Genomic DNA, 12681 nt, shown 5'->3' on the forward strand with positions numbered 1-12681 from the left:
GAGGATGCCAAGATGATGGAGATGCTTCACTTGGGAAAGCTTAATAGTATTCTGCATCGCACCCACAGTACCTCACCCCTGTAGGGGCCACAATACCTGCCCCATACACACTCCCACTTGTCTTACCCTGACGCAAAGGGAAAGAAGGGGAGGGGTTCTCCAATCATGCTGCAGTGACTGGGGTAGATGGAGGCTGTGGGATGGGAAGAAATTTTCCCTCCTCAGTTCTGGGCCAAAATGAATGTATGCCCTGGGTCCAGAAACACATGATCACAGCTATGGGCAAGATAGCCTCCCACCTCCTAAGCCCCATGGGCTCCTCTGTGCTCCTGGGACTATGAGGCACATCTGAGGGAAGATTTCTGAATAACTACAGCTCAGCTCTGGTTCACCTTCCCTTTGACCCCAGCCTAGGCTGTCACGGTTATCTCCGATGGAGCAGTTAGGGAAGAGGACAACTGCCAACCCCCTAGCGCATCCCTGGTGCTAAGGGGGCACTGCTGTGATGGCGATGGTGGGGCAGCAGCAGTGAAGGAATCCTGACTGCGTCCTGGCGTCTGGCTGGCTGGTGAGCAGGGGCCACGTGGGCCAGACTGTTGGTACGCTCGGTCTCATTTCTGTTCATGTGATGGCCTGGGTATCCCAAAACATGGTACCCACAAGCTCAAGAAGGAAACCAGAGGGAAAGGCAATGATGTTGGTACTAAGACATTTATTACATCATAAAAAATCCATTGTTGTCCTGTTTTTCCATATGTACATGCTCCTGTGGGCAGTCCCTCTGTCTAGCCCCACCTGCCCACCCTCCATGGCGCCAGTCAACTCTCCAAACTGACCAACGAATTAAAAAAACAGGAAGAACTAGGGGAGGTGGCCCAGGGCTGATGGGAGTGGGGTTGGGAGAGGGAAACAAAGTGCAGAGTGGTTGGCTTGGCTCTCGATGCCTGACCACGGGCAGGAGAAGGACAAGGGCGGGCACTGCAGGGTTGGTACAGTGATGCCTCTTCGAGCTGCCAGGCTGCAGGTGATACCTGAGTGTGCTCTCAGGTTGGACTCCCAGAAATGGAGAGCAGAGGAGGAAGGTCCCACACACTGACTGGGGGTCCCAGGAGGGGCTATAAAAGTTCTTTTTCAGGTCCCCATCCAAGTAGCAGTGATAGCAGCTTGGGCTGGGACTGAAGAATATGCGGCCCCTGGGACAGCTGAGAGGTGGGCCAGGGACAGCCTGGTAGGAAGTACTGGTCCTGATCGCTGAGGGGCCTGCATTAGTTGACCTCAGAGGTGGGCAGGGGGTCTGTGGGGCGGGGTGTGGCCAGGAGGGGCACAGGTGAGGTGGCCTCGATGAGAGCGGGGTTGAGTATGATAGGCAGAGTCATGGGGGGCACGCCCACCTGCAGTGGGGAGGCCAAGGGCTGCAGGATCAGTGGGGGCTGAGCCAGGGGTGGAGGCCCATCCGGGGTAGGGCTCAGTCTGCTGGGGCTGGATGCCACTGGTGATCCAGAGGAGCTGCTGTTGGCAGGTCGGGGACCCTCGGGCTTCTCAAAGTCTAGAGGGAAAGCAAGGTGGCTGCAGTCAGACGCCCTCACATTCTGCAGCTAGTTTACCAAACTTCTGCTCCTCCCACTCCTGTAAGCAAAATGACTCCTCCCAGTCTACATAGTTGAGAGTCTCTGCTCAAAACTTATTCCAGTGTCCAGCTACCTTATATCTACCCTTTATCTCCTTTGCTGTACCTCAGTAGGTTAATTTTTGGTCTGGTCTTTATTAGAATTCCTGAAGGGCAACCTCTGCATACTCATTCTAAGTCCCTGATCCAGCCTCCTTCTCTGAAGCCTGAAAATCCCAGGCAGCTAGCTCATCATAGCTGACCTGGCCCTGCCATTTCCCATAAGAAGAGCAGGTGAACAGGATCTTCTGGTTCTTTCCTTCCCCTGGCTCACAGCCCATGCTCAGCAGCAATCTCAAAGTACCCCGGGCCTCCCTGACTTCCTGTTTGACATCCAGCAAACTCGCTCAGAGGGACTCACCACAGGTCCCCAGCTCACAGTGCATCTCTGGGGGAGGTGGATGGCCAGGTGTCCTGGTGTCACCAGCAGCAGGAGTCAGGTGGGCTGAGGCCAGAGGTTTTGGGGCATGAGGCTCCATGGGGACAGGGTCTGGGGAGGGTAGAGAATACAGATGGTGGCTCTCGGTGCTTTCTTTCAAGTAGAGTCCTGGCTACCCACTAGACTTCCCACCCACCCCGAGCACAGAGAACTAATTATTAGCTCCAGACTCTCTTTGATGAAGTTGGTCGGAGCCCCCTACCCTGGATGACAGTCTGCTTGAAGAGCTCATCTCGTAGGTGGGGCAGGAAACAGTCAATGCGCTCCCAGGTGATCTCCCAGAGGGCTGAGGGGTTGCCTCCTCGGGCATCCGCACTGTGGAAAATCTCTGCTGTGTCCATCACCAGGAGCATGTTCTTCAGAGACTCAGGGATGGCCTCTGACTGCAGGTGGCAGTGGGGCCATGAGAATGGGAAAGAGGGTATGGGGGGATATGGTAAGGGGAAGGCAGCCACCAAGGGGGAAACAGCAAGTCTTCCTACAAGATGGGAGAGGAAGTAGGCAGCTGGAGTTGGGCTGAGGCAGAACGTACCAGTAAGTCACTGGAGCCTGCGTGCATGTACTTGTCCATGAAATCCAGGATGGTCAGCCAGAGGGCCGCAAAGGTAGAGAGCGATAGCAGTGGAGACAGGTGCTGCAGGAAGACCTATGGCCCCCAAGCCCCTTTCAGCCAAGAGTAGGGTAGGAGCCTTCTGCACCCCTCTCCAAGGGTGGGAGGCAAGCCTGCCCTATCTTGTGTGGGAATCCTGGATCAGAGACTCCTCTGAATTCCAAAATCCTCCCAGGTCCCTGGGTCCTGCTGAGTCTCCATAGCTGGGGGTCCTAAGCACCTACATTACATCTCTAGGTCCTCCCCGCAGCCTTGGCTTCCCTGCTTGTGAAGAGGCAGGTGTGGGGAGAGTGGGTGGGTGTAGGGTGGTGAGCAGTACCTTAGAGAGCAGGGTGGAAGCCCTCATCCGGGTCTCCTCCATCCCGCCCACATCTGCAGGGCTGATGTTTTCCAAGAGCTTGGTCAGTAGAGGAAACAGCACCTGGTGGGTAAGAAGCCAACATCTCCCTAGCAGGGTCAGGTGGAAGCCTTGTCCACTTGACCCTGGGCTGCGGTGGATGGGTACAGAGCAGGAGGGAAGGTCTGATACAGGCTGAGGATTGACATCAGGGGCTCTTCAAGCTACTTGGCTTTCCTTGTCTTTAGGATTTGCACTTTACCTTAAGACCAGAGGGAAGTCCTACCTTGTTAAAACAGGACTCCCATTCCAGGGCATCTAACTTTTGCAGATCATGAACCAGTAGTGCTCGCTGCAGATAGGTCAGTGCCTGCATCCGCACCTGGCGCCGGGCATCACAGCATAGGCAGGCAATGCCTGAGAATGAGAACAGGCTCAGGATCCTTTGGGCATCCTGATCCTGGTACTTCCCAAGCGCCAGCTCCACCTCTGCCCCTGCCCTGCCTGCTCCCCTGAGGTTTACCCTGAAGTAAAGGGCACCAGCAGTGGGCCCAGAGGGTGCGTGAATCTGCTTCAATCTTCCGGCCTCCTGTGTCCAGGTGGCGCTGCTCCTCCGCCCATGAGCTGTAGATAGAGGCTGCCCTTGTGTGTAGGGTGTGCATCAGGTCTAGCAACTGGGGTCACAGGAGGGGCAGGACATGAATGGGGTTAGGTCTGGTGGATCCCCTCCTCACCAGCCCACTCCCACTGTCCCTGACTGAGTCCTCAAGGGAGTCCCTAGTACCGATCACACCATACTCCACCCCCTCACCACTCCCTTCTTCTCAACTTGATGAGCTGGTTGTCCTAGTCCTGACCAGTGTTTCCCAAAGATGGGTATTACTCCTAGTAGTGGGGACTTGAGGAGGTATGTGGACTAAGTATTTAATAACACAATTACACAGTGAGAAAGGTACTTTTTCACTTCTTTTTCACACTTTCTGATGATAGATAAAACCTCATCTTGTTAATCTCATTTTAAAAACAGCAAACCTCAGGCTCAGAGGCTTTGATAGGCAAGTGTCTGGCCAGATTTAAAAATTTTTTGTTTTTGGGCTTCCCTGGTGGCGCAGCGGTTACGCGTCCGCCTGCCGATGCAGGGGAGCCGGGTTCGCGCCCCGGTCTGGGAGGGTCCCGCGTGCCGCGGAGCGGCTGGGCCCGTGGGCCATGGCCGCTGGGCCTGCGCGTCCGGAGCCTGTGCTCCGCAACGGGAGAGGCCACAGCAGGGGGAGGCCCGCATACCACAAAAAAAAAAAAAAAAAAATTTTTGTTTTTGTTATTTTTCTAAGGTTATTCTATTTAAAGCAATTAATTCTCCATTTATTTAGTGATGTAAAGTCTGCTCATAAAATAAATTTTATATGTCCTGAATAGACAACAGAATAACTCTGGAAGGATAAACAAGAAACTGATGGCAGTGGTTGCCTCTGGTAAGGGGAACTTAGCAGCTGGGGACAGGAAATGAATGGGACTTTTATCTGCTTACCCTTTTGTACCTTTTGAACTCTCTACTATGTGCATTTGAATTACTTATTTCAAAAACAAACTGTAATTTAAAAATGAAGCAAACAAAGACTTACAGGCGGTCCTGGACAGGGGGGCCCTGTGGGGACGCTGGCTGAGGCCCTGGCTGGAACACAGGCCCTTCCTTTCCACCCTGGCTGTCCCTGGCCCCACCAAGACTCCCAATGTCAGGTACCGGGAGAGGAGAGGAAGTAAAGGGTGCCATACTTACGTCCTGACTGACCTGTAAAGACACCGTATGGTAGCTGGCAGGCACACCTTCGTCCTCATCGTCATCACTATGCCCGCCCCGAGTGGCATGTTGGCTGGAGGTTCGAGGCCGCCGAAGCATCGAGCCTTCCTTGGATTTCTTCTTGAAGCGGTTCCCTTTGCTGTCATACTTGTGACTCTTGCCACGTTTCTCCTGGGACTTGCACCCTGAGCAGGGCCAGACCCAGGTCACACTTCCATATCCATGGGTACAGATGGCCTGCTCCTCCCTTTCCCCCGTAATTCACATGACTACTCCCCAACTGCCCCTTCATCAGGTGACCCACCGCCATTCAGACTGGCCTCCACAAAGATGCGGAGAGTCTTGACACAGAGTTCAAAGTTGTCAGGTGTGATGTGGGCAGCGTCACGCACGATGAAGGACAGGGACTCCACACACTTGAGCAGGGACTTGGTGTCATGTGGCCCGAGGTCCAGCCCCACTGTTAGGCTGTACTGATTGACCAGGGGTGAAGGACCTGGCCAGCTGGTTTCAGGCCCTGGCTTGGAGTTATCGATGTCATCCTTCCCCACCTGTAAAGTACAGAGGAGCTGAGAATCCAGGCTTGACCCTGATCTTCCCCAAGCTGCCCTCTCAGAGGGCCAGGAATCTTTCCCACAGGCCAAGAGGGGAAGACTCACCCGCTGCCCGTATGCTCACTCACCACTAACCAACCGCTGTTGACCACATCAGCATCTGTGGCTGATCGGTGAATCTTGCCAGGCCTGCCATGGTCAGTGTAGACCTCCGAGTCAGAAGTGTACCCTCGGTCCAGGCTCACATCATTTTGATGGTAGGATGGGAGTTCACTATCTGATTGGGCCCCTGAGCCAGCAGGGAGAGGGGCAGAGTCAGGGTGGGGATGGGGAAGTTGGGATGAGGGATAGTTTCAGCTCTCAGAAGAAAGGTGCTGAAGCCTGGCCTCTCTTTTCTCTTGGTCTGGATTAGTTTCAGCCCTGTCACCAGAGGGCTGAAGGATGGCCTGGAGAGCTTCTCTCTTGACCAAATGGGGCAGCAGGCTAATTTGGGCTCCTGATGGCATCTAGTAGCAGCTGCTGGGGAGGGAGGTGGCAGTGAGGACAGAGTTTCTGAGAAAACAGTCCTCAGGACAGTAGGAAGCCTGGCTTCATAGCCTTCTCCATTGCCTACCTGCCTTTATGCTGTTTAATCTGTGGGTAATGGGGAGAGGCCCGTTAGGCACAGGAAGCTCTGGAAGCAGATGGCAGAAGCCAGGGGTATTTAATCTGCTGAACACAACAACCTGCGTTTTGTTTTCCTGTCTCAACCACTGGGGCCATAATTGTTTATCTGCCAGTGTGGGTCTCTCTGGGAAAGGGCTTACCAGCATCAGGTGCATCGGCCCTGGCTGTGGCCTGCAGGGCAGCTGGAGGCTTTACACCTGAGCCAATGCACTCCAGCAGCGTGAAGAGGGTGGCCCAGTCATCACTTGAGTGGATGTTGGCTGCGTTAGTCTTAAGGAGTTCATGGAGCCCATAGGCTACCTGGTGACTGACTCGGGACAACACGCTGGGCTTCATTAGCAGCAAAATGCGCAGGGAAAGCAGTACCTGGGGCAGGAGACGGGAGCAGGAAGTGGAAAGTGGGCACACGCATCTTGTCTAGCCTCCTTCCCCGCCAGCCTCCCTAGGCTAGTGAGGATAGTTTTGGCTAAGACCCAATTTAGGGTACTCTGTGGACAGATGGCCAGGGGCTAGGAATGGGGGCAAGAAAGAGGCAGGTGTGGTTATAAAAGGGCAACACGAGGGATCCTGTGGTGTTGGAACTATTCAGCATCTTGGCTAGTGGTGGATACACAAACCTACGCAAGTGCTTAAATTGTGTAGAACTTAATACACGTATGAATACAAGTAAAACTGGGGAAATCTGAATAAGATTAGTGAATTGTATCAATGTCAGTATCTTGGTTATGATACTACACTATAGTTTTTCACAATGCTACCACTGGGGTAAAGTGGGTAAAGTGTACAGACAGCCCCCAACTTATGATAATTCAACTTAGATTTTTTTGACTTCACAATGGTATAAAAGTGATACACATTCAGTAGAAACCATACTTAGAGTTTTGATTTTTTCCAGGGCTACTGATATGCAGCACAACACTCTCTTGTGATGCTGGGCAGTGGCAGGGAGCCACAGCTCCCAGTCAGCCATGCCATTATGAGGGTAAACAACTGATGCACTTAGAACCATTCCGTACCCAGACAACCATTCTGTTTGCCACTTTCAGTACAGTATTCAATAAATTACCTCAGATATCCAATACTTTATTATAAAATAGACTGCATATGAATCTATAATTATCTCTATTTTAAAAGTTTAATTTTTAAAAAACTGAAAAAAAACCCAGTAACACTATGCAAAACTACAGCATATCATAACCAGGATACCGACATTGATACAATTCACTAATCTTATTCAGATTTCCCCAGTTTTACTTGTACTCATACGTGTATTAAGTTCTACACAATTTAAGCACTTGTGTAGGTTTGTGTATCCACCACTAGCCAAGATGCTGAATAGTTCCAACACAATAGGATCCCTTGTGCCCTTTTATAACCACACCTGCCTCTTTCTTGCCCCTATCCCTAGCCCCCGGCCATCTGTCCACAACTTCTAAAACCTCGTCAATTCAAAAATGTCATATAAATGGAATGATATAGTATATAACCGTTTGGGATTGGCTTTTTTCACTTAGCATAATTCCTTGGACAGTCATGCAAGTTGCTTCATGTATCAATAGTTTGTTGCTTTTAATTGCTGAATAGTATTCCATGGTATGTATGTACTACACTTTACATTGAAAACCATCTGGGCTGATTCTAGTTTTTGGCTACTACAAATAAAGATCCTGTGAACATTCATGTATAGGTTTTTATAAAAGTAAACTTTCATTTCTCTGGGATAAGTGCCCAAGAGTACAACTGCTGGATTGTGTTGTAACTGCATGTTTAGTTTTATAAGAAACTGCTCTATCATTTTACATTCCTACCAGCAATTTATGAGTGACCCACATCCTTGTCTGCATTTGGTATTATCAGTTTTTCACTTTAGCCATTCTGACAGGTGTATAGTGGTATCTCATTGTGGTTTTGCATTTCCCTGTTGGATAATGATGATGAACATCACTTAAGCTTCTTCATGTGCTTATCTGCCATCTGTATATCTTCTTCGTATCTTTCACCCATTTTCTTTTCTTTCTTTTTTTTTTTTTTTTTTTTTTTTTTGTGGTATGCAGGCCTCCCGCTGCTGCGGTCTCTCCCGTTGCGGAGCACAGGCCCCGGACGCGCAGGCTCAGCAGCCATGGCTCACGGGCCCAGCCGCTCCGCGGCATATGGGATCCTCCCAGACCGGGGCGCGAACCCGGTTCCCCTGCATCGGCAGGCGGACGCGCAACCACTGCGCCACCAGGGAAGCCCTTTCACCCATTTTCTAATTGGTCTGTTTTTTTTTTTTTTTACTGTTATGTTTTGAGTTCTTTTATATTTTAGGTATTAGTCTTTTTTCATATATTTGATTTGCAAACATACACTCCTTGTCTTTACCTCCTTTTCACACTGGGCTCTCATAGAGTAGAATTTTTAATATTGATGAAATCTACCAGTTTTTCCTTTTATGGATTGTATTTTTGGTGTCAAGTCTAAGAACTTTTTGCCTAGCTCCCAAAGATATCCTCCTATTTTTCTTTCTAAGGTTTCACAGTTTTACATTTTACATTTAATTCTATCATTCATTTTGAGTTAATTTTTCTATAAGGTATGAGGCTTAGGTCAAGGTTCATTTGTCCCCTGCCCCCCCACCATGGATTTCAATTGTTCCAGCAATTAAAAGGATTATCCTTCCTCCACTGAATTGTTTTTGCACCTTTGTCAAAAAATTAGTTAGGCATCTTTGTGTGGGTCTATTTCTGGTTTCTCCTGTTACACCGATGCATGTGTCTGTCCCTCCAAAAATACCAGTGTTGATTACTATAGCTGTATAGTAAGCCTTAATATCAGATGGAGTGATCTCTCCCACGTTTTTTCTCAAAATGTTCAGCTATTCTAGGGCCTGTGCTTTTCCATCTTAGAATAAGCTTGTCTATGTCTACCAAAAAACCTTGCTGGGATTTTCATAGGAGTTGCATTAAACTTACAGATCAATTAAGGGAGGAATGACATCTTCACTACGTTGAGCCTTCCAATCCATGCATATGGTATGCCTCTTCATTTATTTGGGTCTTCTTTGATATCTTTCATTAGCATTTGTAATTTTCAGCATACAGATCCTATACATGTTTTGTTAGGTGTATAGCTAAGTATTTGATTTCATTTGGAGCACTTGTAAATGGTTTAATTTTCTATATGTTCATTGTTAGTATAAAGAAATGTGATTAATTTTTGTGTATTGATCTTATATCCTGTGACCTTCCTGAATTCATTTCTATGCTGTTTGTCTTTTATAAATTGGGTGAAGAGATCTCAGGAGGGTCCTAAGCATGAGAGCCGGGAAATCAGGTATGGGGCTGGGACTGCCACAAGGCAGCAGCCGTCCAGCCCTACTGAGCAGAGGTGTTGAGTACTAGCTTCATGCCTGAGGCCATTCCAGGTTCACTCCCAATGTCCCTGTTAGATTCCCCCAGCCCTGTGGTAGGTTACTGGGCTCATGCTATGGGGCACTAAATGAAGTCTCTGTCTCAGGCCATATCCATAACTGATACTGTGGCTTTAGTCCCTTGTATACCTTCCTGCCCTCCCAGCTGCACTCAGCTTACCTGGCCACTGATCTCTTCTCTCCGGAGTAGCCGAATGGCTAGGCGCAGCAGCCCCACCACTGCCCGCTCCACAAGGAAGCAGAAGTCCTGTGCCTGGACACAAAGGTGGTATAGATGGTCTCGAACAGTCTGCCACACACAGCCCACACGGTCCCTGAGAAACATAAGTGATGAGGATAGTCTCAGCTGTAAAGGCCACTGGGCAATAAGCCTCTTTTTCTGATTGAGGCTAGGTCCTTCAGGGCTCAGTGGTATTATACCCTAAGCAGGCAGCTATAATGAGCAAGCTTCTCCTCTACTGCCTATAGCTTCATGTGCTTCTTGTCCCTAGAGCCCACTCTGCAAGATTACTCCAGGCTTCCATCCCTTTGGCACAAGCCCAGTATGAGGCCTGCCTAAAGACTGCCTTCTACCTGTTCTCCAGCACAATCCTCAGCAGCATCTCCAGGCAGAAAGCAGCATCCTCTTCATCATAGGTCTCTTCATCTGGTGTCACTGAGACCAGAGCCTGGAGGAGAATAATAGCAGGAAAATAGGCATGGAGGAGAAGCCAGACACTGGCCCACCCCTGACAGAAACTGAGGCATATACCACTATCCCTGTCTCCCCTGCCAGACCCAGCCAGCCCTTTCACCCCTCTTCTCTCTTCCCTCTGTACCTTCATGAGCTCCTGCAGTGACTCCAGCTGGAGGAATTTGCTTTCTGTGATCATCTTTTCTGGGTCACATTGCTAGAGGGGGCACAAGAGATGGGTTATTGATAAGGACTAGAGGGAAGAGAATGTTCCCAAGAAGTCAGGGAGAGAGGGCAGAAGGAGTCAGCTCTGGTCACAAACCCTAGATGACCCTATTCTTCAGTTCATAGGACAGTGTCTATCTAGTAGAGAAGGGTCAGGCTTGTTCACCAGGGGTAGGCAGGGGCAGTTACCTTGATACAGTCCAAGGCCATTCTCTTGGCCTCTTGGTTCTCAGTGGATGGGCCCCGCACGCTAGACTGCTCAGTACCACTTAGTGTCAGCCAGCTCACGAAGCTCAGCACTGTCGACTCTCCTCTGTAGAAAAAGAGTACAAGCTCTAGTGAGCTCCAGAGTTCTAATCCTCCCTCTGCAAGGTCTCCAGCCTCTGATTTCCCCTCACCGGTTTGATGGTGTCTCTTCCCGTTGTAGAGAGATCTTGCCATTGGGATCCACAAAATCTTCTACCTGGAAAATCAGGTCAAGAATAATTTCTTTCCACATGCCCTCTGCATTTCCTGCTCTGCCATGCAAAGTTTTCTGGCTTTCTTCCTGTTGCCCTCTGCCCTCCAATTGATGACTGGCAACTTCTACCAGCCTTCCTTTACAGCTATCCCCGTGGCCAAAGATATGTGGTCTTACATTTGAGGCATTCCTGGTAAGTTTCAGCATGCATCAGGCCCAGTGCTACTCTCAACCAGTTCTATATGCAGACAGTACGTAATCTTGGAGCTCTTGCCTTATTATTATTGATTAGTCTCCTACCAAGAATTACCTCCACCATAGCCTTGGGCAGCAGCTGGGCTCGGAAGAGCTGCAGCATGGCCTCCATGATATTCTTCCAGCCCTCCCGCAGGATGTCACCATGACGATGGGCCAAATGGAATACTGTCTTGGCTGCAATGTGGGCTTTAGGGTTGCTTCCAAACACAGTGGGCAGGTTCTCAATGGACTGGAAAGGAAGATGAGATGAGGCTTAGGGCCTGGCAAATGTCCTGAAAGGAGATTCTCTTAGGCCTCTACCTATGGTTCCTGAGGGTCCTTCTGCTAGTTCTGCTTCAATCCCCCATAATACTGGTGGGAAGGGCTACCCTGGCTAAGGCCTTCTCCACTATTGCATCTCCTCTCTCATCCCCATTATATGAGGTAATGCTATTCTCATCCTAGGGTGTGTCAGACAGAAATGGCTAAGCTCTACTGTAGTCCAGGGGTAGTGAGAGAATATGCTGATGGAAACCAGCTCCACAGATAAGGGTAGGTCTATGGCTAAAAGAGAGGTCTTCCTTTGGAACTCCAAGTACACAGTTCCTGTCCCTGCTCACCTCACTGCTGAGAGCTGTGAATTTGCATAGAGAGATGATGAGATTGTCAAACACATCACTGAGGCCATAGTGGGCGGAGATCATGGCGCACTTCCTGTAACGTCACATACCAGATACAGTCACTGAAAGGCCAGGCAGCCCTTCCAAGTCCCCAAGGAGGCTTGCTTGGGATTCTTCCCTAATCAGTCCCAGGAAGAAACTCTTTTTTTACTCTCGAGTCTGTTTAAGACTGAGCTTTCCCAAGCTTCAGCCTCCCTGAAAAACTCAGGAGGAACCCATTCTAAGGAAAATAAGAGTAGGAGTCAGAGAGGCATGGAGGCAACCAAGTTAACTCAGAGAGGTGGAAGGAGATCAAGACCAAAGTCAAACTCTGGCTACCTGAAGCCTGAGATGGCTTTTTGGATGATTGTCTCCTCAAGGCTTTTGTCAAAGACATAAGAAAGAGCAGCAATAGTGGGGCCCCAGGTCATGGTGAAGAGGTCAAGATCGTAGCTGCCAGCAGGCACACGTAGGAATATGCCTTCTGGGGTGGCACCTCGATGAAGCAGCACATTCCATACATAATTCTCCCGAACCAGGCCTGTCTGCTCCTCAGGCATCACAATTTCCTCATTCCTGTCAGGAGGTAACAAAAGGAGTAGGTGCACTGCTCTGAACCTGACTGGTTACAAACTAGGACAAGGGGCTTTCTGCCCATTACTGACACTTTCCTTCAATGAGAGGTCATCAAAACTGCAGCTCAGTGGTCTGCTTTCCTCCCCACCAGTGACACCAAGGAGAAAGAAAGGAAGCATTCCATAATCTCCAAGCCCCACCTCTAAGTGGGCCTTTAGTTCTATAGTAAGATCTCATATTCTTTCTGGGTATGAGAGGATGAACAATTCTACCTTTTCCGATTTACAGTAAAAACCTAAGTGTCCTAAACCTCACCCTCTAGTACCCATATTGGGTTCTCTACTAGCCCCATAATGCATCTTGCAAGCTAGACAG

The 12681-nt window shown here is 49.7% G+C and overlaps 1 protein-coding gene across 16 annotated transcripts in view; it reads right to left on the reverse strand.

Annotated features, from left to right (window-relative positions):
- The window catches only part of GBF1 (golgi brefeldin A resistant guanine nucleotide exchange factor 1), a 111407-nt gene that overhangs the window by 3094 nt on the left and 95632 nt on the right, over nucleotides 1-12681 (reverse strand). For 9 of the 16 annotated variants that reach the window (XM_028481746.1, XM_028481745.1, XM_055081206.1 and 6 more), the window contains 19 exons: nucleotides 12070-12306; nucleotides 11692-11785; nucleotides 11145-11321; nucleotides 10773-10837; nucleotides 10564-10687; nucleotides 10295-10366; nucleotides 10050-10144; nucleotides 9637-9790; nucleotides 6208-6433; nucleotides 5530-5690; nucleotides 5152-5398; nucleotides 4827-5032; nucleotides 3576-3726; nucleotides 3339-3469; nucleotides 3035-3136; nucleotides 2638-2751; nucleotides 2308-2488; nucleotides 2028-2156; nucleotides 696-1546 (listed from right to left, as the gene is read on the reverse strand). In XM_028481746.1, the coding sequence (XP_028337547.1) occupies nucleotides 1266-1546; nucleotides 2028-2156; nucleotides 2308-2488; nucleotides 2638-2751; nucleotides 3035-3136; nucleotides 3339-3469; nucleotides 3576-3726; nucleotides 4827-5032; nucleotides 5152-5398; nucleotides 5530-5690; nucleotides 6208-6433; nucleotides 9637-9790; nucleotides 10050-10144; nucleotides 10295-10366; nucleotides 10564-10687; nucleotides 10773-10837; nucleotides 11145-11321; nucleotides 11692-11785; nucleotides 12070-12306 (2947 nt within the window). In that variant the 3' untranslated portion in view covers nucleotides 696-1265. Of the gene's footprint in view, nucleotides 1-695; nucleotides 1547-2027; nucleotides 2157-2307; nucleotides 2489-2637; nucleotides 2752-3034; nucleotides 3137-3338; nucleotides 3470-3575; nucleotides 3727-4826; nucleotides 5033-5151; nucleotides 5399-5529; nucleotides 5691-6207; nucleotides 6434-9636; nucleotides 9791-10049; nucleotides 10145-10294; nucleotides 10367-10563; nucleotides 10688-10772; nucleotides 10838-11144; nucleotides 11322-11691; nucleotides 11786-12069; nucleotides 12307-12681 lie in introns of those variants that run through there. The other 7 variants (XM_055081208.1, XM_028481748.1, XM_028481747.1 and 4 more) reach the window with 3 other exon arrangements.

This window comes from Physeter macrocephalus, chromosome 20, assembly GCF_002837175.3.
Source record: "Physeter macrocephalus isolate SW-GA chromosome 20, ASM283717v5, whole genome shotgun sequence".
Lineage (NCBI taxonomy): Eukaryota > Metazoa > Chordata > Mammalia > Artiodactyla > Physeteridae > Physeter > Physeter macrocephalus.